Source organism: Chaetodon trifascialis, chromosome 9 (genome assembly GCF_039877785.1).
Source record: "Chaetodon trifascialis isolate fChaTrf1 chromosome 9, fChaTrf1.hap1, whole genome shotgun sequence".
Classification (NCBI taxonomy): domain Eukaryota; kingdom Metazoa; phylum Chordata; class Actinopteri; order Chaetodontiformes; family Chaetodontidae; genus Chaetodon; species Chaetodon trifascialis.
Window position 1 is genome coordinate 15,667,796 of NC_092064.1, and position 20,827 is coordinate 15,688,622.

At 41.8% G+C, this 20,827-nt stretch overlaps 3 protein-coding genes across 4 annotated transcripts in view; 2 read left to right on the forward strand and 1 right to left on the reverse strand.

Annotated features, from left to right (window-relative positions):
• Nucleotides 1-6,373: 6,373 nt before the first annotated feature.
• LOC139336927 (sarcolipin) lies at nt 6,374-6,469 on the forward strand. Its single transcript, XM_070971238.1, has one exon. It carries the CDS (start codon nt 6,374-6,376, stop codon nt 6,467-6,469), a length of 96 nt encoding a protein of 31 aa, XP_070827339.1.
• Nucleotides 6,470-7,011: 542 nt separating this feature from the next.
• kbtbd3 (kelch repeat and BTB (POZ) domain containing 3) lies at nt 7,012-12,879 on the reverse strand. The gene is made up of 10 exons (XM_070971237.1): nt 12,797-12,879; nt 12,089-12,377; nt 11,790-11,955; nt 11,270-11,452; nt 10,565-10,732; nt 10,189-10,485; nt 9,634-9,876; nt 9,231-9,521; nt 8,967-9,116; nt 7,012-8,797 (listed from the first exon to the last, which is right to left on the reverse strand). The coding sequence occupies exons 2-10, from the start codon at nt 12,364-12,366 to the stop codon at nt 8,675-8,677; spliced, it is 1,899 nt and encodes a 632-aa protein (XP_070827338.1). The 5' UTR covers nt 12,367-12,377; nt 12,797-12,879; the 3' UTR covers nt 7,012-8,674.
• A 1,441-nt stretch (nt 12,880-14,320) lies between these two features.
• Nucleotides 14,321-20,827, forward strand: part of fam168a (family with sequence similarity 168 member A) — a 30,465-nt gene continuing 23,958 nt past the window's right edge. For both annotated transcript variants that reach the window (XM_070970728.1, XM_070970729.1), the window contains exon 1: nt 14,321-14,495. The gene's annotated coding sequence lies outside the window, so the exon portion shown is untranslated. The remainder of the gene's footprint in view (nt 14,496-20,827) is intronic.

Here is a 20,827-nt window from a genome sequence, read left to right on the forward strand (position 1 = left end):
GTCAGCCCCAGGGTGCCAGGACTTAAATCTGGCAAGAAAACCAACTTGACCCTGTATTGTCTGGTGTCAAACTGGCCTCTGTCAGTCTCAGACGCTGTGTTTGGTCTGGGTCCAGCCCTGGTCACAGAGAGGCTGCTGAGCCTGGTTCTGGTGCCCACTTGCACATCTCTGGTTCTGGTGCCCATTCTGGCGCCCGATAAACAATAGTCTAAATTCATCAGATTCAGTGCCCCTATCTCTATTTAATGATTTCATCTAAAACAAACATTAATGAACTTGCGAACAATGAATGTGGAGGAAGGAGTGTCAATGTTCTGCCAAGTGGAAATGCCACTTTAAGGTTATCAAGATGAGATTAGGAGGGTACGTCCTTTGCCAGTGCTCAAGGGCAGCTTCACCTTACACATCAGCCAAGCTCTGAAAAAGCAGCGTAAAGGTGACAACTAGTTTGGAACCACTTGTGTGCCCTGAGGCATGCCAACACCCTTTGAAATGCAGGGCCAACAGCCAGATGCCAAACGCCTGTTGCTGGCACCTTTGTATTCTAATTAGTTGGAGACTGTGTGACGGAGACGGATAAAGAAACCAGATTGCGCTTTTTAAAATAGTAATTCTGATCTCTGCCTCTCTCTAGGGACTCTGTGTAAGCAGATATCCGTTTGTTCTTGGAGAAAGATGAGTGATAAAAACTGTGGTGTTGAAACAGTTAGGTAAAAGTGCAGAAACAAAACTGCACAAAGGTTTTTCCATGGACACAATGAAGCAAGACAAGGATGGAATAAAACAATGAAATAAGTAATAAAGATATGCACACATAAGTATGTGCTGTGTGTATGTATTTACATGTATTTTTGAAATCTGGCAGAGGTTTGATGACACGTGCATATATCCATCAATTCTCATCTATGATGACAATGATCATTTCTAGGGCCAATTGATGGTTTCATGGTATTAAAATGTATATAGGCAAAGTTGTCTCAACAAGAGGACAGAGACATATACTGTCAGCCTATCTGTTGACTAATAGGCAGCTAAAAGTGATGTCAGACAGAGATCAAATTTAATAGCAGAGGTCTTTAGCGACAGATATGATGTTCAAACATCCATCCATTATCTATACCGCCTATCCCTTTCGGGGTTGCGGGGGGCTGGAGCCTATCCCAGCTACAATGGGCGAGAGGCGGGGTACACCCTGAGCCGGTCACAGGGCCACATTCAAGGACAAACAAACATTCACACTCACACTCACACCTACGGACAATTTAGAGTCATCAATTAACCTAATGAGCATGTTGTTGGTCTGTGGGAGGAAGCCGGAGTACCCGCAGAGAACCCAGAGAACCCGGAGTACCCGCAGAGAACCCACGCATGCACGGGAAGAACATGCAAGCTTCACACAGAAAGGCCCCGCCTGACCCGGGGATTGAACCGGCAACCTTCTTGCTGTGAGGCACGCGCACTACCTGCTGCGCCACTGTGCAGCCCCATGTTCAAACATAATATTTCAAATTATTAAAATATTAACAGGCCTGCGCGTTGTCTTTGGTGATCCATCTGGTGTGTGTATCATCTCTCAGTCAGCTGAGATGAACTCCTGTCTCTCCTCCAATCACTGCTGCTATAGCGGAAAAGATTTAGACGCTTTAAATGAGCAAAGCCACGGGCTAAATATTTTTTATTTATTTTTTTGTAGACTAACATGCAAGCTAAACAAAGACATTTTGTGTTCATCGAATATGGGCATTGGGATAATTTTTTCCTGAAAAACACATTTTCTGAATCAAATTTTGTACTTTTTCAATATTTTTGTTGATTGTCAGATGAATATATCATCTATTTTCCTACCAATTTATCAATTGAAATACATTTTATTGACCTTTGAATGACTAAATGAGATTAATCTTGCATTTATGATGCAATAGCACCACTGTAGGCTTTTCTAAGAGTGTGCTGGATGGAAACCTATGGTTGCAAATTGTTGTAGAGTGATATTATTGATGATATAATTTGATTTGATGACAGTTTATTTTATTTTAGTTATTTATTCATGTATTTAATTTTGCATAACATTAATAGTTGGCAATTATGAAATTTCACCAGTTTCACTTGATAATAAACTGTAGTCTTATTGCAGTACATACAGGCACATACACACATGCACAGCCATACACACTCTCTCTCTCACACACACACACACACACACACACACACACACACACACACACACACACACACACACACACACACACAGTGTCCCAGAATGTGTGGAATGGTGTCTCTGAAGCCTTGTTGACACCCCCCTGTCTCTCCACTGATTTAGAGGGTAACTCTGCCAGCACTTTTCTATCTTAAACACACACACACACACACACACACACACACACACACACACACACACACACACACACACACACACACACACACACACACACAGCTGTCAGTGGACTGTGGTCCACCCTGCACAGAGATGCCTGCACACCTCGCTTTGCTTTATTCAATCACCCTAGCACTGGATCCCTGTGACAATGGGAATCCCTGGGTCAAATAGCTATCTGTCCGATGCTGGCAGAGCAGTAAGGTGATGAAATGACAGCCGTTTTGATCTGTTAAATCCTCCGGGAATGACCTTGGAATCCTGTGATGGAAAGGTTTAAGAGAGCCGTGCTCATACCCACTTTGTCCTGCTGTGACCCCTCTGTGTACAGCAGAAGGTGTGTGTGTGTGTGTCAAGGGGGGTTTAACATTAGTTCAGAGATAACACCGTTGTAAAGCAGCTGTCAAGTGTTAGATGAGCTGAGAGGTTCGCTGTCAAAATCCTTTTCTTAGCACCAGCATAACACAGAGGGAGATGATTGTAAAAACACAATGTCTATACACAACAAAACAGGAAAAAACAACCCTTCCTAATAAACATCTATAATAATACCATCTATAATATATCTAAGATCAGTGTGTAGGACTTGGTGGAATCTAGTGGTGAGGTTGCAGATTGCAACCAGCTGAATACCATCGCCTCAGCCCTTGTTGTCTATTCTTGGCTGCAGTAGAAACTAGGGATGTGGTGATCCATGTTTTTCAGTTCTGATCCGGTTTCCGATACCTGAATTTGCTGTTACTGAGTACCGATCAAATATCAGTGTTTAATTAATGAGCTGTATGCCTCAAGTGTTAGGTACAGGTGAGGTCTGCATCCTTTTCTTGTTGACTCCCGGAACTGAAAAACGTGATGCTGAAAACTGCAGTTCCTCGAATGGCCACTTCGGCTGGTGCCAAAAGCGAGTTAATTCCCATAGACCCCCATATTAAAAAGCCCAACTTCACAGCAGAAATAAATGCTTTTCAGCCTGGTACAAAAACTGGGTTTGGTCTTTAAAGCTAATTCCCCCTGTCATGACAACAGTACTGGTTTAAATTACATTAAGGTTTAAAGTTATGCAGAATTATGGGCATGTCCACTTTAAATGACAACTAGCTGTTAGGTTTCAGCAACCAGGCTTTATTCAGACACCTCAGTTTCACCCACAAGCCAGTTATCTCTGACACTTCAGTTTTGTTGAGCCAGCTCATTCAAAGAAAGCCTGGCTATGTCAAAATTGCTTTGCAGTATACCCCCAGGTCCTCTTCCTTTAGCCTCGCCCTCAAGCTAGCCCATTTTAGCCTACATAAGACCCTCCCTCTTGAGAATGGCAACCAAAATGACAAATGGCAACCAGTGGCTTCGACAGCACAAAAGCAGAAGCATAAACATTATAAGTTGCGGTTTTACAGTTGAGTTCATGTGCTATACTCCTTCTTGGCTTGAAGAAGTGGCTTCACTAAGTCTTCACTGGTTGTTTGGAAAACTTATGATGACGACAAGACTCTTGGAAGTCCTCATACCGGTCCAAACACCAGTCTGGTATAAAACCACAGCATGTTATGTAGCATGTTCTGTACAGGTTTAAAAAGGTACTGGTAGGTGGATTTTGCAACCATTGGACAGAGCCAGGCTAGCTGTTTCTTATGCTAAGCTAAGCTAACCAGCTGCTAGCTGTAACCTCATATTTACGGCCCAAGTATGAGAGTAGAGAGAGTTGGTTGATACAAGTTTGATATAAACTTTGATGCAGGAACTTTGTAGAGGTTTGGCAAAATGTGGTTACAAAGATCTTCAGATTTTCCAACATGGGAGCTATAAAAAAAACAGAACCTACTTTTCCGAACGGTGCTTGTACTTGTATTGGTGCCTCTTTGCCCAAAAGCCTGTCTGCACGTCACTGAGGGGAGCAGAATCTGATTTAGCCTGGCTGTCTGTGTCTGCTGATCCATCAGTAAAGAGATACTGATTTAGGAAGGATGCCAGCCACTGCATGCAACACAGCTACATGACCTCCACATCCTTCCATTGTCTTTCATGACTGACAGTTGCCATCCAGCAGCCAGAAGAATATTGAAAGTAACAGATATGCAGTGGCAGAAAGGACTGTGTATGTCATGATACTTTTCAAAGTATCTAAATAACTATGGAAGACTTAATATTTCCTGACAGCATGATGAATTGTGGCATCAGCTGCATTTAAACCTGCAATGCTCTGTTATTGTTTCTTTCCCCCTGTGCATAGCTTCTATCCAAATACTCAGTGATACTGTTACAGTTTCCTAAATCCATCAGAAGATGTGAGTATTGTGTTTGGAACAACTGTAATCCACCTAGTATCTGCAATAATGTTTTATAAATAACCCTGAGTCCCTCCTCTGCAGTGTGTGTGTGTGTGTGTGTGTGTGTGTGTGTGTGTGTGTGTGTGTGTGTGTGAGAGAGAGAGAGAGAGAGAGAGAGAGAGAGAGAGAGAGAGAGAGAGAGAGAGAGAGAGAGAGAGAGAGAGAGAGAGAGAGAGTCTGTATGGTTACAAATGGGAAACACTCCTGTGGACGAGATTGTGGAAAATAACACACTCTATTGGTTGTTCAGTTGGTGTGTGACATCAGTCTGTGTGTATGTGAAAGATGGGCGGTCCGCTGAGGATGGCTACTTTAGGAGCGGGCCCTGCCCCTGGCGACCACAGAGAGCTGGAGACGATCAGCTGCTGATAGATGCTACAGAGCGCCACAGTGGAGAAGTGTCCAGTAAGAAGACGCACCATCAGAAGTCAAGATAAAGGAACGCTGTGCTGCTGGAACACATGAAAACATCTGCTTTCTCTTCTTCCTGTTTGTTGTGAGATCACTGCCAAAAGAGGAAAGGTAACAACTTACATCAGACTACATCTGATTTTTTTGTTTTTATTATTTTTCATATTGCGAGATGAAAGACAAAACACTAAGAGAAAAACACAAGGAAGACAAGAGCAGTGACTACTACTACTACTACTACTACTATTTCATCAGGGAATAACATATAAAACAATAAAAATGTACACTAATGCTAATACTAATCCTACCTTTGATGTCATCAGTGCTACCACTAATAACAACAATAATGACAACAATAACATATGTGATATGTGATTGTGTTATTATTGAATACTGTTGTCATTGTTGGCAGAATACAGTGTCCAATCAAAACCTTGTAAATGATGTGCAAAAATGTCATCTTTGCCTTGCCCTGCAGTTCTTTCTAACCTCATCATGTGTGTATTAGTGTGTTATTATGTATGCTTGGTGGGTGGGTGTGTCATTCCCTTGTGTTTATATGAAGGGATATTGTGGCCCGTCTCCCTGCTGAGTGATGGTAACTGTGGACAGATGTAATGACGTGTCTGAGAAGTGACTGATCCCTCTAATCTATGATAACAAAAGTGACATATGTGCGCACGCACACACACACATAGCACAAGTAAAGCGCACACACATACGCATGCACTTGTATTTTTGTTTGCCTTGGTCATACATGTTTTCTTAAAGGCACGATATGTGACATATCCACATTAAAATGTCTGAAAATGACTAGACCTGTGTCTAGAGAAACCCAGAGAAATCTGTAATTTATTCAAAGAATTTTTAATTCAAGGTGTGTTTTATTTGGTCGTCTGTCAGTGGCGCCACGGGAATCGCCAGATGATACTTTGAGACTGCGGATGGAAATTGGGAAACGTAACTAAAAGTAACGTGAATAAAACTTTGATACATTGCCTTATCCATGAACATGATTTTCACATGAGTCAGATAAATTTCCATCTGCAACAGTGCCTGAACAATGAAGACAACTCCCACAATCCTACACTACACCACCAAAATAGATCTTGTGCTTTCATTGTTTTACCTGAGGGACCCCTAGTGGCAGAAATGACATACTGTGCATTTAAGTCATGTCTTTATTTGCACACCTCTCAGGTCCAGCACACTACTCCAAAGAGGAGCCACACCTCCTGCTCTCCATCCCGTCTGAGACACCGCCATGGACCACTCTGTGAAGGAGCTGTTCCTCAACTTCATGATCGTCTTAATCACCGTGCTGCTGATGTGGCTGCTGGTGAAAACTTACCAGGACTGAACCGTGGAGCGACAAGTGCGAGGAGATAAACAAGAGGCAGAGGAGATGGAGGGAAGCCAGCGTGGTTACTGTAGGGCTTTGCTGCTCACTGATTCTTGTTCAGGCACAGTGTTTACATCTTTTCATTCTTTCAGTCAAGGTCACTGGTCTTGTCCAGAGCTCTAGTATTCCAGTGAAGTCTAAAAACATGCGACTGCCACAGCCAGGTGAGCAGAATGTTGATGAAGAATGAGTCTGAGATCTGTATTTGTATTTTGAGATGTTTTTGAATGGGGCCCCCGAATTTCTGGCAAGAGCCAGAGAAGGAACTGTGGAGATGGGAGGGCGAATAAAGCAAATAAGGAGGGGTTTGAAGTTCTTTTTCACTGTGGAAACCTTTAAAGTGGGGGCTTGAAAACACTTTAAACAGAAGTATCTACAGTAGCTCATGTCACTGTGTCATTCATATGATCACTGATACACTAAACCATGCTGTTGTGTCTGTTTTTACTAAGTGATGAATGTGATAAGGTGTGGATAGAAGAAGAAGACATCAACACAAATAATGAAGCATTATCTTTATGTTCACTTAGCATCCTTTCATTTGTTGGATTCTTTTTTCTGTTTCATTACATAAACTTCTTATGCATCCTGTATTATTCTCTCCTGGTTTCTGAAAATGTAAGCTATTGTATTCATTGAAGCTGCAGAGAGTTTCTCTATGAAGCATGTAAAGTTGCACATTTCCTCCAAACAAGCAGTTACTGGAGATACTCAGGTGATCTACCTATTGGTCATATGTAGAATTGCTGTTTAGATATATATATATATCATGAGAGAAACAGGGCATGCACGGACACATGACAGTCTGGAGCGGAATAAAGGCTAAAGTGTTTAAAGTGAAAATCCACCCAGATTAGACACACAGTACTGTCACTACTTAAGATGACTTTAAAATTGTCTCATACATATGAGCAGGTCTCCATCAGCTAGAAAAAAGAACCAAGAAAGGAAAATCAGGAATATAAGATGGGAAAGACCCAGTGATATTATTAAGAGATGCTGCTCCTGGGTCACATCTTCAAAAAACACAACATAATGCATCACTGCTACACTAATGACACATACATCTGCCTTCCTATAACAGTCAATGCTGATTACATTAGAGGCATGCTTGTCAGGAGTCCATCACTCAATGGGCCTTGATGGCTGCATAATTTCTCCAACCCATATGGTTTGGAATTTGGGAACAGTATCCAATCCCCGTCATACATTTGAGCCATAAATCAAGTATACAACACAAACTGCTGTCTTCCATATTGATGAAACAGCCCAAATGCACGTCATTTTATCCAAATCAGTCCTCACACTTTCCTTCAAAACATCTAGAACAGATTACCGTAATGCACTTTTGGCCTGCATAAGACAACAATAAAGGGTCTCCAGTTGGTCTAGAATGCAGCTGCCAGGGTCCTCAAAAGATCTGAGAAGTTGGATTGTATAACACCAGTATTGATGTCTCTGCTTTGGCTACCAGTTCATGTAAGAGCTGACTTCAAAATCCTCCAGTAAGGCCTTAAATGATTCCCTCACATACCTCCAGCCCTCATTTTCCATATACTCCATCATGTCCTATATGTTCCCTTCATGCTGGTTACTATTCCTGGATTTAATTAGAACTCTTTTGGAGTGTAGGACCAGGCTGTAAAATCACCAAATACAGGACAAAGAGACTGATTCCTCCTGAAGGCTGTAAGCATTACATAACGTCTTCTATTTTCTAGCTGGAGGAGAGCTGATGAATTCACAGATACTGTGAGTTCTGCTTTGGGTGAATTCTCATTTTCAAACATACGAAACAAATATTCAGGTACTAAAATAGGATTTCTAAAATAGTCTTCTTCTCAATATGGTTCCTCCATGGGAGGGACCACTTGTTGACTGACACAAGAAAGATCCTATGACAGCCGGTGCAGCACACATACAAAGTTAGGGATCAAATCTTGAAATAAAAAAATAAATGAATCGTTTGGCTCGGGTGCTCTCGTGTTATGATGATCTGTGAGAGATGTGGTGTTAGTTGAAGACTGCAATTCTCTCTTCAAGTGTTGGTCTCTCAGCAGTCCGTCATGCACAGAGGAGACTCATGGGTACTTGCTTATGCCATGGACACGTGTGACACACGTGTATATCCACTCATATGTGTGTGTGTGTGTCCGCTGTGTGTCAGGCCGTGTCACCCCAGGGGTCTCTGTATCTGTTGAAGCTGATGAGCTGGCAGTGGAACTCAGTGAGCGCTCTGGGCATGGGAGCCACTTCCTCCCACTGACTCCTCCCACTGTGGTACACCTGCACAGGCCACGAGAAAGCAGATCTTAGCGGATAAATCCCTGTGCACCCCGGAAACAAAGAACTAAACCTTCATAAACACGTCAGCACATCAGACTGTTTCCACCTTATCTGAGGAAACAAAAGTTAAAGTAAGAGAAACTTTGCTGGATAAAAATGTTTTTCCTACCTGAACTTCATCAGTGATCTCATCAGGTGAATAGTCTCCGCCCAGGATGTAGATTCTGTCCCTTAATCCCACTGCTCCAGCATTGAACCCTGCACACTCGAATGACCCCTCACCCTTCCACACACAGGTCTCTGGACAAAAACTGTAGACCTGAATGTGAAAAAAGGCACACTTTGAACTCTGTGTTTAAGTCACACACAAGCCTTTTTTGGTGCTTTCCCACTGCAATGCAATGACAACTCATTCATTCATCTGTTGGCTCACCTTATAAGTGGACAGGTCACAGAGGTGCAGAGTGTTATTAATTGACACCGCTTTGACCAGCGTAGCATGGAAGAACTGGCCAAACTCTGCAAACAGACGGCTCCACTGGTCCTTCTGCGCATCGTATGAGAAGAAGCAGTCCAGTGAGGGATTGAAGGAGTCTGTGATCTCCACCTCTGATCCCAGAGTATAGATAACACTGCCACAAGCACTGGCCTCAGGGTAGAAGATGGCAGTGGGGATTGGGCTGACTGAGTACCAGGTCTGGGTCAGAGGGTCATAATACTCCACCTTCAATAAAGGAAAAAAAAAAGACCAGAATTTCTACTGCACATAAAACATGTACATGTAATTAAAGCACATCATGGACAATATGGCCTCAATCATAGGAGATCAGTGTTACCTCCAGCAGACTGCAAGCTCCCCCTCTGGATCCTTTGGTCCGTCCTCCAATGACATACACTCGGTCCAGGCAGGTTACAGCCGTATGCATGGTTCTGGGCTTCAGCATGACCGGTGCAGGTGTGCAGGTTAGGGTCACAGGACAGAAGCACCAAACCTCGTCCGTGGCATCATGGAAGGGCTCGGCCACATGGAGGCGTATTGCCCGGCAGCAGTTCCCCCGACAACCGCCTGTCACAAACATCTTAGATCGAGCAGACGGACAAAAAGGTAGTGAACTGAGAGCAGGACAAACGCATATATAGTCCAGGCCCCATTTGTTTGTTACCAAATTTTAGCGGCCATGCACATTTTCATACTGTTTCACAAATTTTTGTTTTATTCCTGTGAAATGGATATGGATAAAAATAATGGATATTTTCCTCTTGAGGTCTCTAAAAACATTTTAAGTAAAGCAGCCTGGGTTGGAAAACTCACTGAACCCACACAAAGGCTATGACTTGCAATAAAGGAACACAAGTTTACATTGCTTTATTTTAAGACTCCCAAAACGTACCTTCTCAGCGTAGCTGGTAAGGTAGGATCCCGGTGGGTCCGGTATCGTGGTTGTCCCCTCTCCCTCTCCTTGCCCTGTTCCCAGCTCTTTCCACTGATCTGTTTCCAGACAGTAGCAGAAGGTGTGGCGGATCTCTCCGTTCTCCTCTGTCTTGTGGATGTAGATGTAGCTCTGCATGGTGGCCGGCCTGGCATCAGTGAGCAGGCCGCTGTACTGTTCCTGTCGGCTCTCAGCCTCTGAGAACAGGGCGAGACAGGACTCACTGTCGCAGAACAGAGTGTCTGAATCACGCAGGGTCTGCGAGAGAAGGAGTAACATGTGAAGGGCGAGACAATCTCAAGAAATTGCATAAATTTAGCACATGCACTGTTTATACCTTTAGCGCAGGTAGGTGGTGGAGTCTGGTTAGAGATAACAAGCCTGCCAACAGTTTTTGTCTTCCCGGGAGATCATGGCGGATCCATCTAAGAAGTGCCGTCACCACATCCTCCTCACAAGGCACGTTTAAAGCATCTGACCTGAGGCATGCCTCCAACACATTCAACTGTAAGAAGCGAGAGAAATAGTAAATACTGAGGCCCCAAAATCAACATTTACACCATTATTGCTATTTTTACACAGCAGAAGCCTTTTGGCAATAAAAGTACCACCCCAAACTCTTCAGGTCCAGACTTTATGATTTTAAATGTATTTAATGGGGACAATATTATAGCCTGTATGTAGGTCAAATTTTGACATAAAAGAGGCCCCATTGTATCATGAACTTGATAATATCATTCTTTTATTTAATAATATTTTTTAAAGATTGTGTCATTTTCCTCGACCTTCATCTTTAATATGGTTATATTATATAGCTCCAAGAGTTGGTAATACAGTTTATTGTCTATGGAATATGATTGTTATGTTAATTACTGAGAATAAACAAAATCAGCATAACACCATTGCTCAGGCAGACAGAATGCACACTCTGCATACATAACATAAAGCCAAGGTGTAAACTAGTTAAGAAAATGTATGCATCCATTAACAAATAATTTACATTCATTATTATATAATCCTATTATGCTTTCTTAAGCAGCACCTCCATATCCACAAAGTCCTGTGTTTTGGAAAGGTCAGAAAAATTCTGAACCACAAACTCGTTGGCACTTCGGAGGAGGGAGGCCGAGCCGTAGGCCTCAGCAAGGGCGAGGAGGGACAGACAGTTAGAAAGATCCATGGTTCCTATCAGGAAGTCACTGCACGCTCGGGACAGGACTGACACCTGAGGGAGACAGAGAGAGAGAGAGACATGGGTGTGTGGCAGACATTTTGACTTGTCATAGTAGGGCAAAGTGCAGATGTTACTAATAACATTAATGGTGTCTCTGTTCTATTCAAGTGTCTGAGGAAGTCGTAACAGTGAGTCATCATCAACAACGCCAGAACCCGGAAACCAACGCAGCTAAATGCAATTAAACCATCATTCATTTTATTATCTACATCTGTTCTTTTCCTGCTGTGCGATATGTCAAAATCTGACATTTATGGCACAAATTTAGCAAAGCCATTGCATTACGTGCTGTACGTCTAAGAAAAAGGAGGAACGGCGGCATTGCTACCTGCAGAAATGAGGCCAGTTTAAACAGCAGGTCTACATTGCCATCCGTGATGAGTGTTTCTCCAGAATAGGCAAAGTCCAGGAACGAGCCCACCGCCTCTGGACATTGGTTACCCAGAGTCACTGAACCATCTCCACGCTCTCGCATATCCACCTCAAACATGGCCCTAAAAACAGAGCAGTTACACAAGATATTACCTGATTAATTGCACATAGATAGATAGATAGATAGATAGATAGATAGATAGATAGATAGATAGATAGATAGATAGATAGATAGATAGATAGATAGATAGATACCTGAAGAAATCACTGCATGCAGCGAGGACACAGCGATGGCAGGGAAAACTTTGTCCCTGGACATTAATGGTGAAGTCAAACATCAAGCCTCGCTCCCTGAATGATCTGAGCACACCCAGCAGCTGGAGACCATGTGACTCAGACATCCGCAGCAGGGTCCTGCACTCTGGGACCCCGTTGCATAGTGGAGCACTGCCAGGTTTTCTACTGGGAGGGCTACTGCTGCTGGGGTTGTGGGCGTTGGTGATACAGGAGGATGACTCTTGAGATTCATCCATCTTCTAAAATGCTGACAATATTAAAAATAAAAAAATCAAGGGTCATAACACATTTTATAAGTAGTGAGTTTAAGTGTACTCATACAGTATATGAATGTGTGTGTCTGTGTGAGAGAGACACAGGGGGAACTAAGAGCAGAGATAAGAAAAGGCAATGCATTAAAAAATAAAAATCTACCCCACTTCATCATATCTGTAACAGACAGCCTCTCTCTGCCATACAAGTACAATACAGCTGAGCACAGTTTAAGGAAAGAGCTTGGTTTGTGTCCAGCACATTCAGTACTATCACAGAATTACTCAGCGCAAAATAAATAGATTACACACTTACCTTAGATAATGTATCTCTGTTGCAAATCAAACTCATGTAAGTAAAAGAATACACAGAATACACAGGTAGATAATCTGAAGCAGGACAAGCAATACTCACAGTGTCAGCACCTCGGACAGCTCTCTCTCTGTCTCATGCCACTCTAACTTCCGGAAACGTGAAATCACGCGAGGATTCGGACAGCTTTTTAATTAATCTATTTCTAATACTTGTGACTAGCATCATCTTTGCTGTAAGTGCACGTTTTTAATGTATTTTTTAAAAAGTGTTAACAGTAAGATATTTATCTCGTTTATAAAAGCCCTCGAGCTGGGTGGGTGTATGCGGCTCTTTGTTTGCGGTAGAAGAGGGCGCAATGACACCTGGGAACTGTAGTTGTGTCTTATTGCTAACTTGCAATCTAGTTCCTGGCTAAAACTCCGCGACAGTGTGCTTAATTCCTGTCAGTAGGTCTGATGTAGTAGTGTGCAGTCTAAGATTTAATCGTTGTCAGTTGTAGATAGCTATTAATGAAGATTCACAACTACTACAGGCAGAAATTAAAAAAAAAAAGTGTATCAAAATGTATATACTGCTGTTTGCTCTGCTTTGTAGATAATCCGGTTGTTATATTTATCTTATTATTTATTTTATCAGTTGTACCTGCAATGGTAGCTGGAATACAAAATACTAAATACAACAATCCAGTCACTGAATGGAAAAATGTAATGCCTCCTTATTTTTAATTGCAGCGGTAAATTTACGTGTTACAGCACAAGGGATATTGTAAAATACGCCTAAAAAACACTTATTCATCATATGCATTACAAAAATGAGATGGGGGGGAAAAAAATCCTTATTACACACTGAAAGGCTGCCTAATTAGACGTTGCTTTTGCAGGCTTACTAGAAAACTCAGGCACTCTGCCGCAATGCAATTTATCTCCACTGGATGGCGCTGCTTTCCTGTAAAGCAAATATTGTGGTTACGTATGGGAGCAAAAGCCACTGAATCTGAGTTATTGAACGTGAACTTCCAGCTCTGCTGCAGTACCATTTAACCACCACAGTGCTGTTGACCAAATAACACACTTTCATGTCTGGACACGTTGATTACAAAGATACATAACAGCAGGCTTTTGTAGACGTGCACTACTAGTACAACAGTGTGCGTCACCCTTGGTAATAACACAGTTATGCTGCATGTAACGACATATTGGTGTAAGACATGTCTAATCAACGCAAAAACAACGGACAATCAATAAAGTGCAAACACACAAAAAGAACAAAGAAATTGCAACGTGATTATGCATCAGCCTACTGCTATCATCCTTCATCTACATCATCTCTATCAGCAGATAAGCCTATAATGATTGATTTGCACTGGCCCATAAAATCAAATGCTCAGTTATTAATTGAATGAGAGGAAGACCAATGATATTGGTCGAAATGAACAAAAGAAACTAAGGCCATTCTGTCGCTCAAGTACTGCTCTCCTTTCAGTCATAAGTCTGAACTCTACTGATCTACATATTATTATTATCATTTGGCTATTATTAAAGCGTCTGTATGTTATCGGTGGCCCCCTCCCCTCTTCTCTCCTTGCATCCCTGCATCCCTCCCTTCCTCACTCCCTCCCGGCAGTGCATCCCCATCCCCCACACGGTGGCCGTCTCTCCGGGTGAAAGCTGTCTTCCCTGCGCCACTGGCCCGACAAAACGTTGCTGTAGCAGTCAGTCCGACCTGAGGCAGAGCACACTCACGGGAGAAAGCACGTACGCACACGGGGAATCTTTTTTTTCTCGACCGACTGACTTTGGTAAGTCTCGTCCGCTGTTTCTTATGGAGGGCAGGAATGTCCATGTGTCGACTTGCTAGTTGTTCGTTTTTTTCTGTCTTTTTTTCCCTCCGTATCCCTTCAATTGTCCTCCGTGGTGGCTGTAGTGGGGAACTAGCCGGCTAAGCTAAACGAGCTAGCTCGAACAGCTGAATCAAACTGAAAACTTGTTGTGTCCGTAGGGGGTTTAACGTAAGTGGTTTGCGACCAGGCGGCAAAGTTAGCTGCTGTTGTCCCGGTGCAGTCCGGTGTGACCTACTGTGAGTGTATTTCATTGTTATTTGCTAATCTCTGCCCAGCTAGCTCGCTAATTAGCGATTTCAGCAGCAGCGCGTGCCGAGGGATGCAGGGATGCTACGGCCGGTTGTCTTTTCAGGTTAGCAGGCAAGCTAAGCTAACGTTAGTATAATGTGACCCGCATAGATTCCTGCAAGGGGTGCTTCGGAATGGTTGAAGAGACATGCTAACGGTAGCTACTACGGTGATAATTGGCAAGATGGCATCTCGGAGTTGTTATCTAGAAATCGGCGGATTTTCAAAATGGTGTCTTAAGCTTGTTTGAGTGTGACCATTTTTGTCCAACCATTGCTGTTTTGGCGTTGCTTGCTATCTCAGGAATGCAGTGCACTGCCAGTGCATGCCAGTCTCTGATAGATATAACTACATATTAACCACTGGTGTGGTGGTAAATACAAATGCCTGCGCACTAAGCTGTGTCCTCCAGGCTACAGCCACCATTAGAGCATATCAGCTGCATTTTGGAGTGGAACTCATTTGTTTTTAAGCGAGTTTTGTGGTGCATCTGTGGTGTTTGAAAATGGTCATAAATATTTTAACGAAGTGTAGCGTCTATTCTGCACACGTACATGTTTGCACACTGGATTTGCGTGGTTCACCTTCACTACATCTGCGCAACTCACTTATTCTTCAGTTCACCATGACCATGTGGTTCATTGAGGTTCAGTTTTGGTTGCATGAAAACCCCATCCATGGACAGAATAGGTATTAACCGACAAATGAAAAATGCAGACTAGTCTTGTGTGATTGATATAGAGATTAGGGCAGCAACTAATGATTGTTTTCATTATTGATTACTTTGCAGACCACGTTTTTATTAGACAGTCATTCAGTCAACAGAATGTTAGATAATGGTGAAGATGCCCATTAACCCATAATCACATCTTTAAATTGCTTGTTTTGTGTGACCAGCTGTCCCAAACAAAAGATTTTATTTTACAATGACAAACAGAGAAAAGCAGAAACTCCCACTTGGACATAATGATTGTTTGGCATTTATGCATGATTAACAGCTTAAACGATTAATTGATTATCAAAAGTCTTGTTCATTATTTTCATTCAGCTAATTGATTCATCCACTAATAGTTTGAGCGCTGTTAGAGATGCAGCAGTCCCACAGCGTATCACTGTGCTGACAACTCACAGCACTAAAACTAACTGCACCCTCACATAGTGCAAAAGAGACAGGATTACACAAAATGCTAAAGGCGTATTTTTCTTCTTTTCTCTTATGACTCGTCTTATCAGTGAAATGAATCCTCTTCACGATCGTCTCTTTTTTGCAGGGGATTACCTGCTTTAGTCATTGACTACTAATCCCATTTAATTCAAAAAACCTTATCTGTCTAAAGGGATTTCTGAGATACTGCTGTTCTTGGCCTTCACCAGAGCAACTATGTATATTTTAAATATTAGCCTTCAGAGACTGGGAGCTCCATGTATGTTAGACAGTCAGTGATGTGATTTATTTGCAGCTTTTATGCAAGTAAGGCTAAAATAAAGGACTTTTTGGTTGTTTGTAATTAGAACATCTCATTGAAGTCCTTCCTTGCATGGGGCTGAACAACATAGGAGTCACATTGATTATATTCAAGGAAAAAACAGCGGACAAATTAGAAAGGCTGTGCACAGTCTTTGTAAGCCTCCTGTGAAATCAAGAAGCATCTGGCAAAATTGCATCCCAGAGATGAAGGCACATTAAACACAAGGACAATGGTCATCCTTCAGAAATCCACTCACAATTTACTGTATAGTGGTGGCAGAGGATAAGAACTGTAATTATTATAAAAAACAAAGTGATGCTGAACTGAGCCAAATATCTGTCAAAGTTTTTAAAGTATTTGCTAGTTCAATTTCACCTTTTTAGGTCTAAGGTGACCCCTGTCTGCCATGCTAGAAGGGGCGGTGGCTGCACTGAGCTCAGTCTCATGTGTATGAATGGGAGGCTGTACAGTCCAGCCATAAAACTGTCAGACTATAGAAAGCCGGACTCACTTAATGTTACGAGAGCCAGTGGTTCTATAACAGACTGTTGTCTTTCTAGCACTTCATTCCCATGTGGTTTGAACCACTTAATGAGTTGCTCATCAGAGATCCGTGAACAAAATGCTTACAGACGGCAGCTTTGAGATTAGCCCTCCTTTAGTGTCCAGCCCACAGTCCCTCAACTCGATGACCATGATTTTGTTAATAGACACTAACAGATACTAACTACTGCATGCTTGGACTAGCTGGACAGTCAGTGATGTTTAACAAGGTAGCCATATCTGAATACCAATGAAATTTGTCATAGAAATAATTTATCATTGTATTTCATTACTAAACTGGGGCTGTAACAACCTATTCATCTCTTTTTTTGTTATTTAGTCTGCAAAATGTCAGAAAATAATAAAAAATGGTAGTTTCTCTGAGTCCAAGGTGAAGTGTTCATTTTGCTTATTTTGTCTAACCAGCAGTCTAAAACCCAAAGATAGGAAATTTACAGAAATTTAATTTGAGTAATTAATAGAAAAAGCTGGACCAGTAAATGTTTGGAATTTTTGTTTAATAAACGACTTTAATGAATAATGAATTGCTAGAATCACTGCAGATTAATTTTCTATTGATCAATGAATGGATAAATCAACAAATCACTTTAGCCATAGTTGAAATTCACACAAACATTGATAAGGTTGGAGCTGTTCTTCGTTGAATCCACAAGAAAATATGAATAACAATACAACTCATAGATAGTAAAATTAGCATTCAACACTGTGGTGCTTGGAGTATTAATTCTAGCCATACTTGATTTCATACATTTATATATATATTTTGTTGGCGTGCATGTAGTGCTGAAATAGCCAGCAAAGCTTACATTGGTTTGGGCTAACATTTAGCAAACCTGCACCACCGTGTCGAGGAGTCAAAGTTACAGACACATTTCTCACCTCAACATCTTCAAATTTGTATGAACAATATCTTCTGTTTGATCAATTTTCCTTTATTAAAGCTGCTCAGTGTGAATGTCAGAGGTGTACACTGACATTAAAGGGCAACAGGAATAATGCAGAGCTTTGCACAGTGGGGAGTTTAGAGCAAAGTTGCAGTCCGATGTATTTTGGGGACTGCTCTTTGATGGATCTGGCGACAACACAAAAACCACCTCGCAACTTGAAAGACTATGCTGAGAGAGAATAGATGCGCAATGATTTCCATGATTCAGAAAACACAGACGCATTCACAGACTTCGATAATAAAAACTGCAACATGGAATATCGCATACTGAATTTAATGAGTAACAGTGAATTTGATGTAACACAACAATTTTATGAAACAGATCATCTGATAGTGGCTGCCCTCACATTCATCGTCCTTGTTTACGATGCTTAACCAGAAATGGACGTAGCCTTTTCATTTTTTCCAACAGAATATCTGACTCCTCGCATACAGCCACCAAGTCAACAAACTTGTGTCTTGCATCTGAGGTTTTGTGGTTGCACATCTGTTAGTTTGTTGAAGCGATGAGCTCTTGCTAGCTCTCTCTCCCTCAGAGGACCTCTTTGACATGACTGTACGTGTGTGTGTGTTTGTGTTTGCAATTGTGCGTACTCACATGTGCATAGACGTGTCTGCGCTGTGGGCTGTTTTTCATTAGTGATACCTACAGCCATGATCAAAAGTATTATTTTATGCTGTTCCCAGCAGTGGTTTTCTAAATGAACATAGATCTAACAAGGTCAGTGGTCCACTTTTCTGTGATATGTAACCTAATGTGTAATACCTAACAAGTTAAAGCAAAATTAAGTATTATTAAAGATGCCAACAGACGTATGATTGCTTATGTTTTTAGAGTGGTGTTAATGAGCACTATTGTCCCGCAACACAATGCAGGATGGTAATGGAGCAGCTGTTATCAGCAGGGAAAAGGTGTTCTTATTGTGTAGAGTGACATGGCCATAGAGTGGCGTGGCAGCTCAGTAAACAAAGGAAAGGAAGAATATTTAATTAAAAATTTGTAGCGGTTGTCTTAAAGTGGGGTCTCATAGAAAATGTTTTCATGCCTCATTGTTTTTCTCCTACTGGTCATTCCTGTAGCCCTTCTTTTCACCCTATGTCTGTTTTATCACCTGACTGTTTAAGGCCCTCCCATTGAAAAGCTTGGTCTGCTCTGATTGGTCGGCTCCCACAGGCCCAAACAGGCACCACCCACCAATTCATAACCCAGAGGGCTGGTCTGCCAGTGTCTAAACTCCTCTAAACAAGTTAAGATGCAATTCTACCTTGATTATCACCACAATTACCATTTCTAAACTAAAAACTTTGTTTCTGTTTGTAATATACGGCAAGATTTCGTTATCTGTTACTACTGTTTTGTTGTTTTTTTTGTTTAGCTAGGAAAATCTGTTGAGGTCCAACATTTAATTCTCTCCAGTCATAATGTCCATAATTCCCGAGTTAGATGTGAAAATATTCGGACTCTGTTTCACCGGCTGCTTCTCAGCTGTCCACCCTCTCTGTGTCACTCCTTTTGCAATTCGGTGAATTAAAGGTTTATTTCAACCAATCCAGAGATGATGGTGATTGTTAGAACAGTGGAAAGATGAACCAAGAAGGTTTTGGTGAGTTTTATTTTTTTTCTGTTGAGTTTGAATGAAGTGTGGTTTACAACGATAAAATTAGTGTTTCTGTAAAAGGAGTCTGTTAGCTTTGGCGAGAGCAATATAGCAGCTGTTTCTGGTTAAGCAAAAGGGATCTTTCTTTCTCTTTAACTAAAAGGTATATCTGTCGGGATCCTTTCTATAATTTTGTGACACTCTTATAATAACCAACTGAGCCTGTCAGTGGCAAAAACAAGCATTTTTATTGGGCATACATTGATGGTGCGCAAGGGCCCAGAGGGATTGCATTTCATGGTAGCCGACTGCAGCGCTCTCGCTTGAGTGGACCAATTTCAAAAATTCTTGTCCCCATTAGTCACCTAGACTCAAAAGCATGGGAAAATGGACTCCATAAACACAGAGAATATTTCACAGAATTTCTTCTATTTGTCTGAGTCCGGGATGTTGAACTCTTCCAGGACATGTGGACTGACACGGTCCCTGGAAACCCTAATGTATGGTGCAAAGTGCCACACATTTCATCTGCATTTAAAATACGATTTGGTTACTGAGGAATGTGATTAAGGGTTTCGAAATGCTCTGATACACAATATATTTTTTGGCGTTATCCTGACTGTCCACATTAGTTACAGCACACCAGTGACATTTACTATAATGAGGTAGCAACTTGCATGGAGCCCAGTCACCATGCTGTCAAATGTTCATTCCTTCCACCACAACAACAGAAACACTTTCTCCCTGGCACTGTGGCCGCTTGCATTGCAGGCCCTGACAGCCTGTACTTTGTGAGCATGCTCCGATGTTGAACGTGAAGCTGAGGCCTGTCACGGATGTCCATAATGGTCTTTTGCTACAAGCTGATGGCCTTTTTTTTTTAATATGGCCTCAAATTTTGGAACTTTGGCAACGTTTAACACAGACATTTAACAGCATAGCAATATATATGTTAATGATGGAGACTCACAAAAAGCATAATCCGTCCCCTTTAAGCTGCACCTGCACAACAGTGAGCACATAAATGCTGTTACTTAAAAAATGGTGTGGTACAGTTTCTAGTATACTTGTATAGAATTGCTGTATCCAAACGGGTAATTAAGATAGCTTACACCTGGGATGCTATTTGAATAGGTCTTTTTCACAAAAGACATTTTGACGTGATGGTAGCACAAATAAAATTAACAACAGCTGAATTTCTTTTCACTGCTTCAGTTTCAGGGTGTTGGTATTGTTTGTGCCTGCACACTGTCCCACCATCATGGCTTTCTGGGATACATGACAAGAATGGAGCCAAAGTAAACGAATGGGCCAATCACACTTGTGCTTCCACTATATTTGGTTAGATCACAGCACCAGTGTAATAATTATTTATTATTTGAGCTGAATTTCATAGTATTTCTTTTTAGATGTAATCGTCACATT

Bases quoted from the DNA above. Each gene is read 5' to 3' on its own strand.
- kbtbd3 (XM_070971237.1), bottom strand. From the start codon at position 12,366: ATGGATGAATCTCAAGAGTCATCCTCCTGTATCACCAACGCCCACAAC. The intron at 11,956-12,088 runs GTATCTATCTAT...CTCTGTTTTTAG, and splicing joins GCATGCAGTGATTTCTTCAG to GGCCATGTTTGAGGTGGATA. The intron at 9,117-9,230 runs GTGAGCCAACAG...TTTCACATTCAG, and splicing joins GTGACCTGTCCACTTATAAG to GTCTACAGTTTTTGTCCAGA.
- LOC139336927 (XM_070971238.1), top strand. From the start codon at position 6,374: ATGGACCACTCTGTGAAGGAGCTGTTCCTCAACTTCATGATCGTCTTA.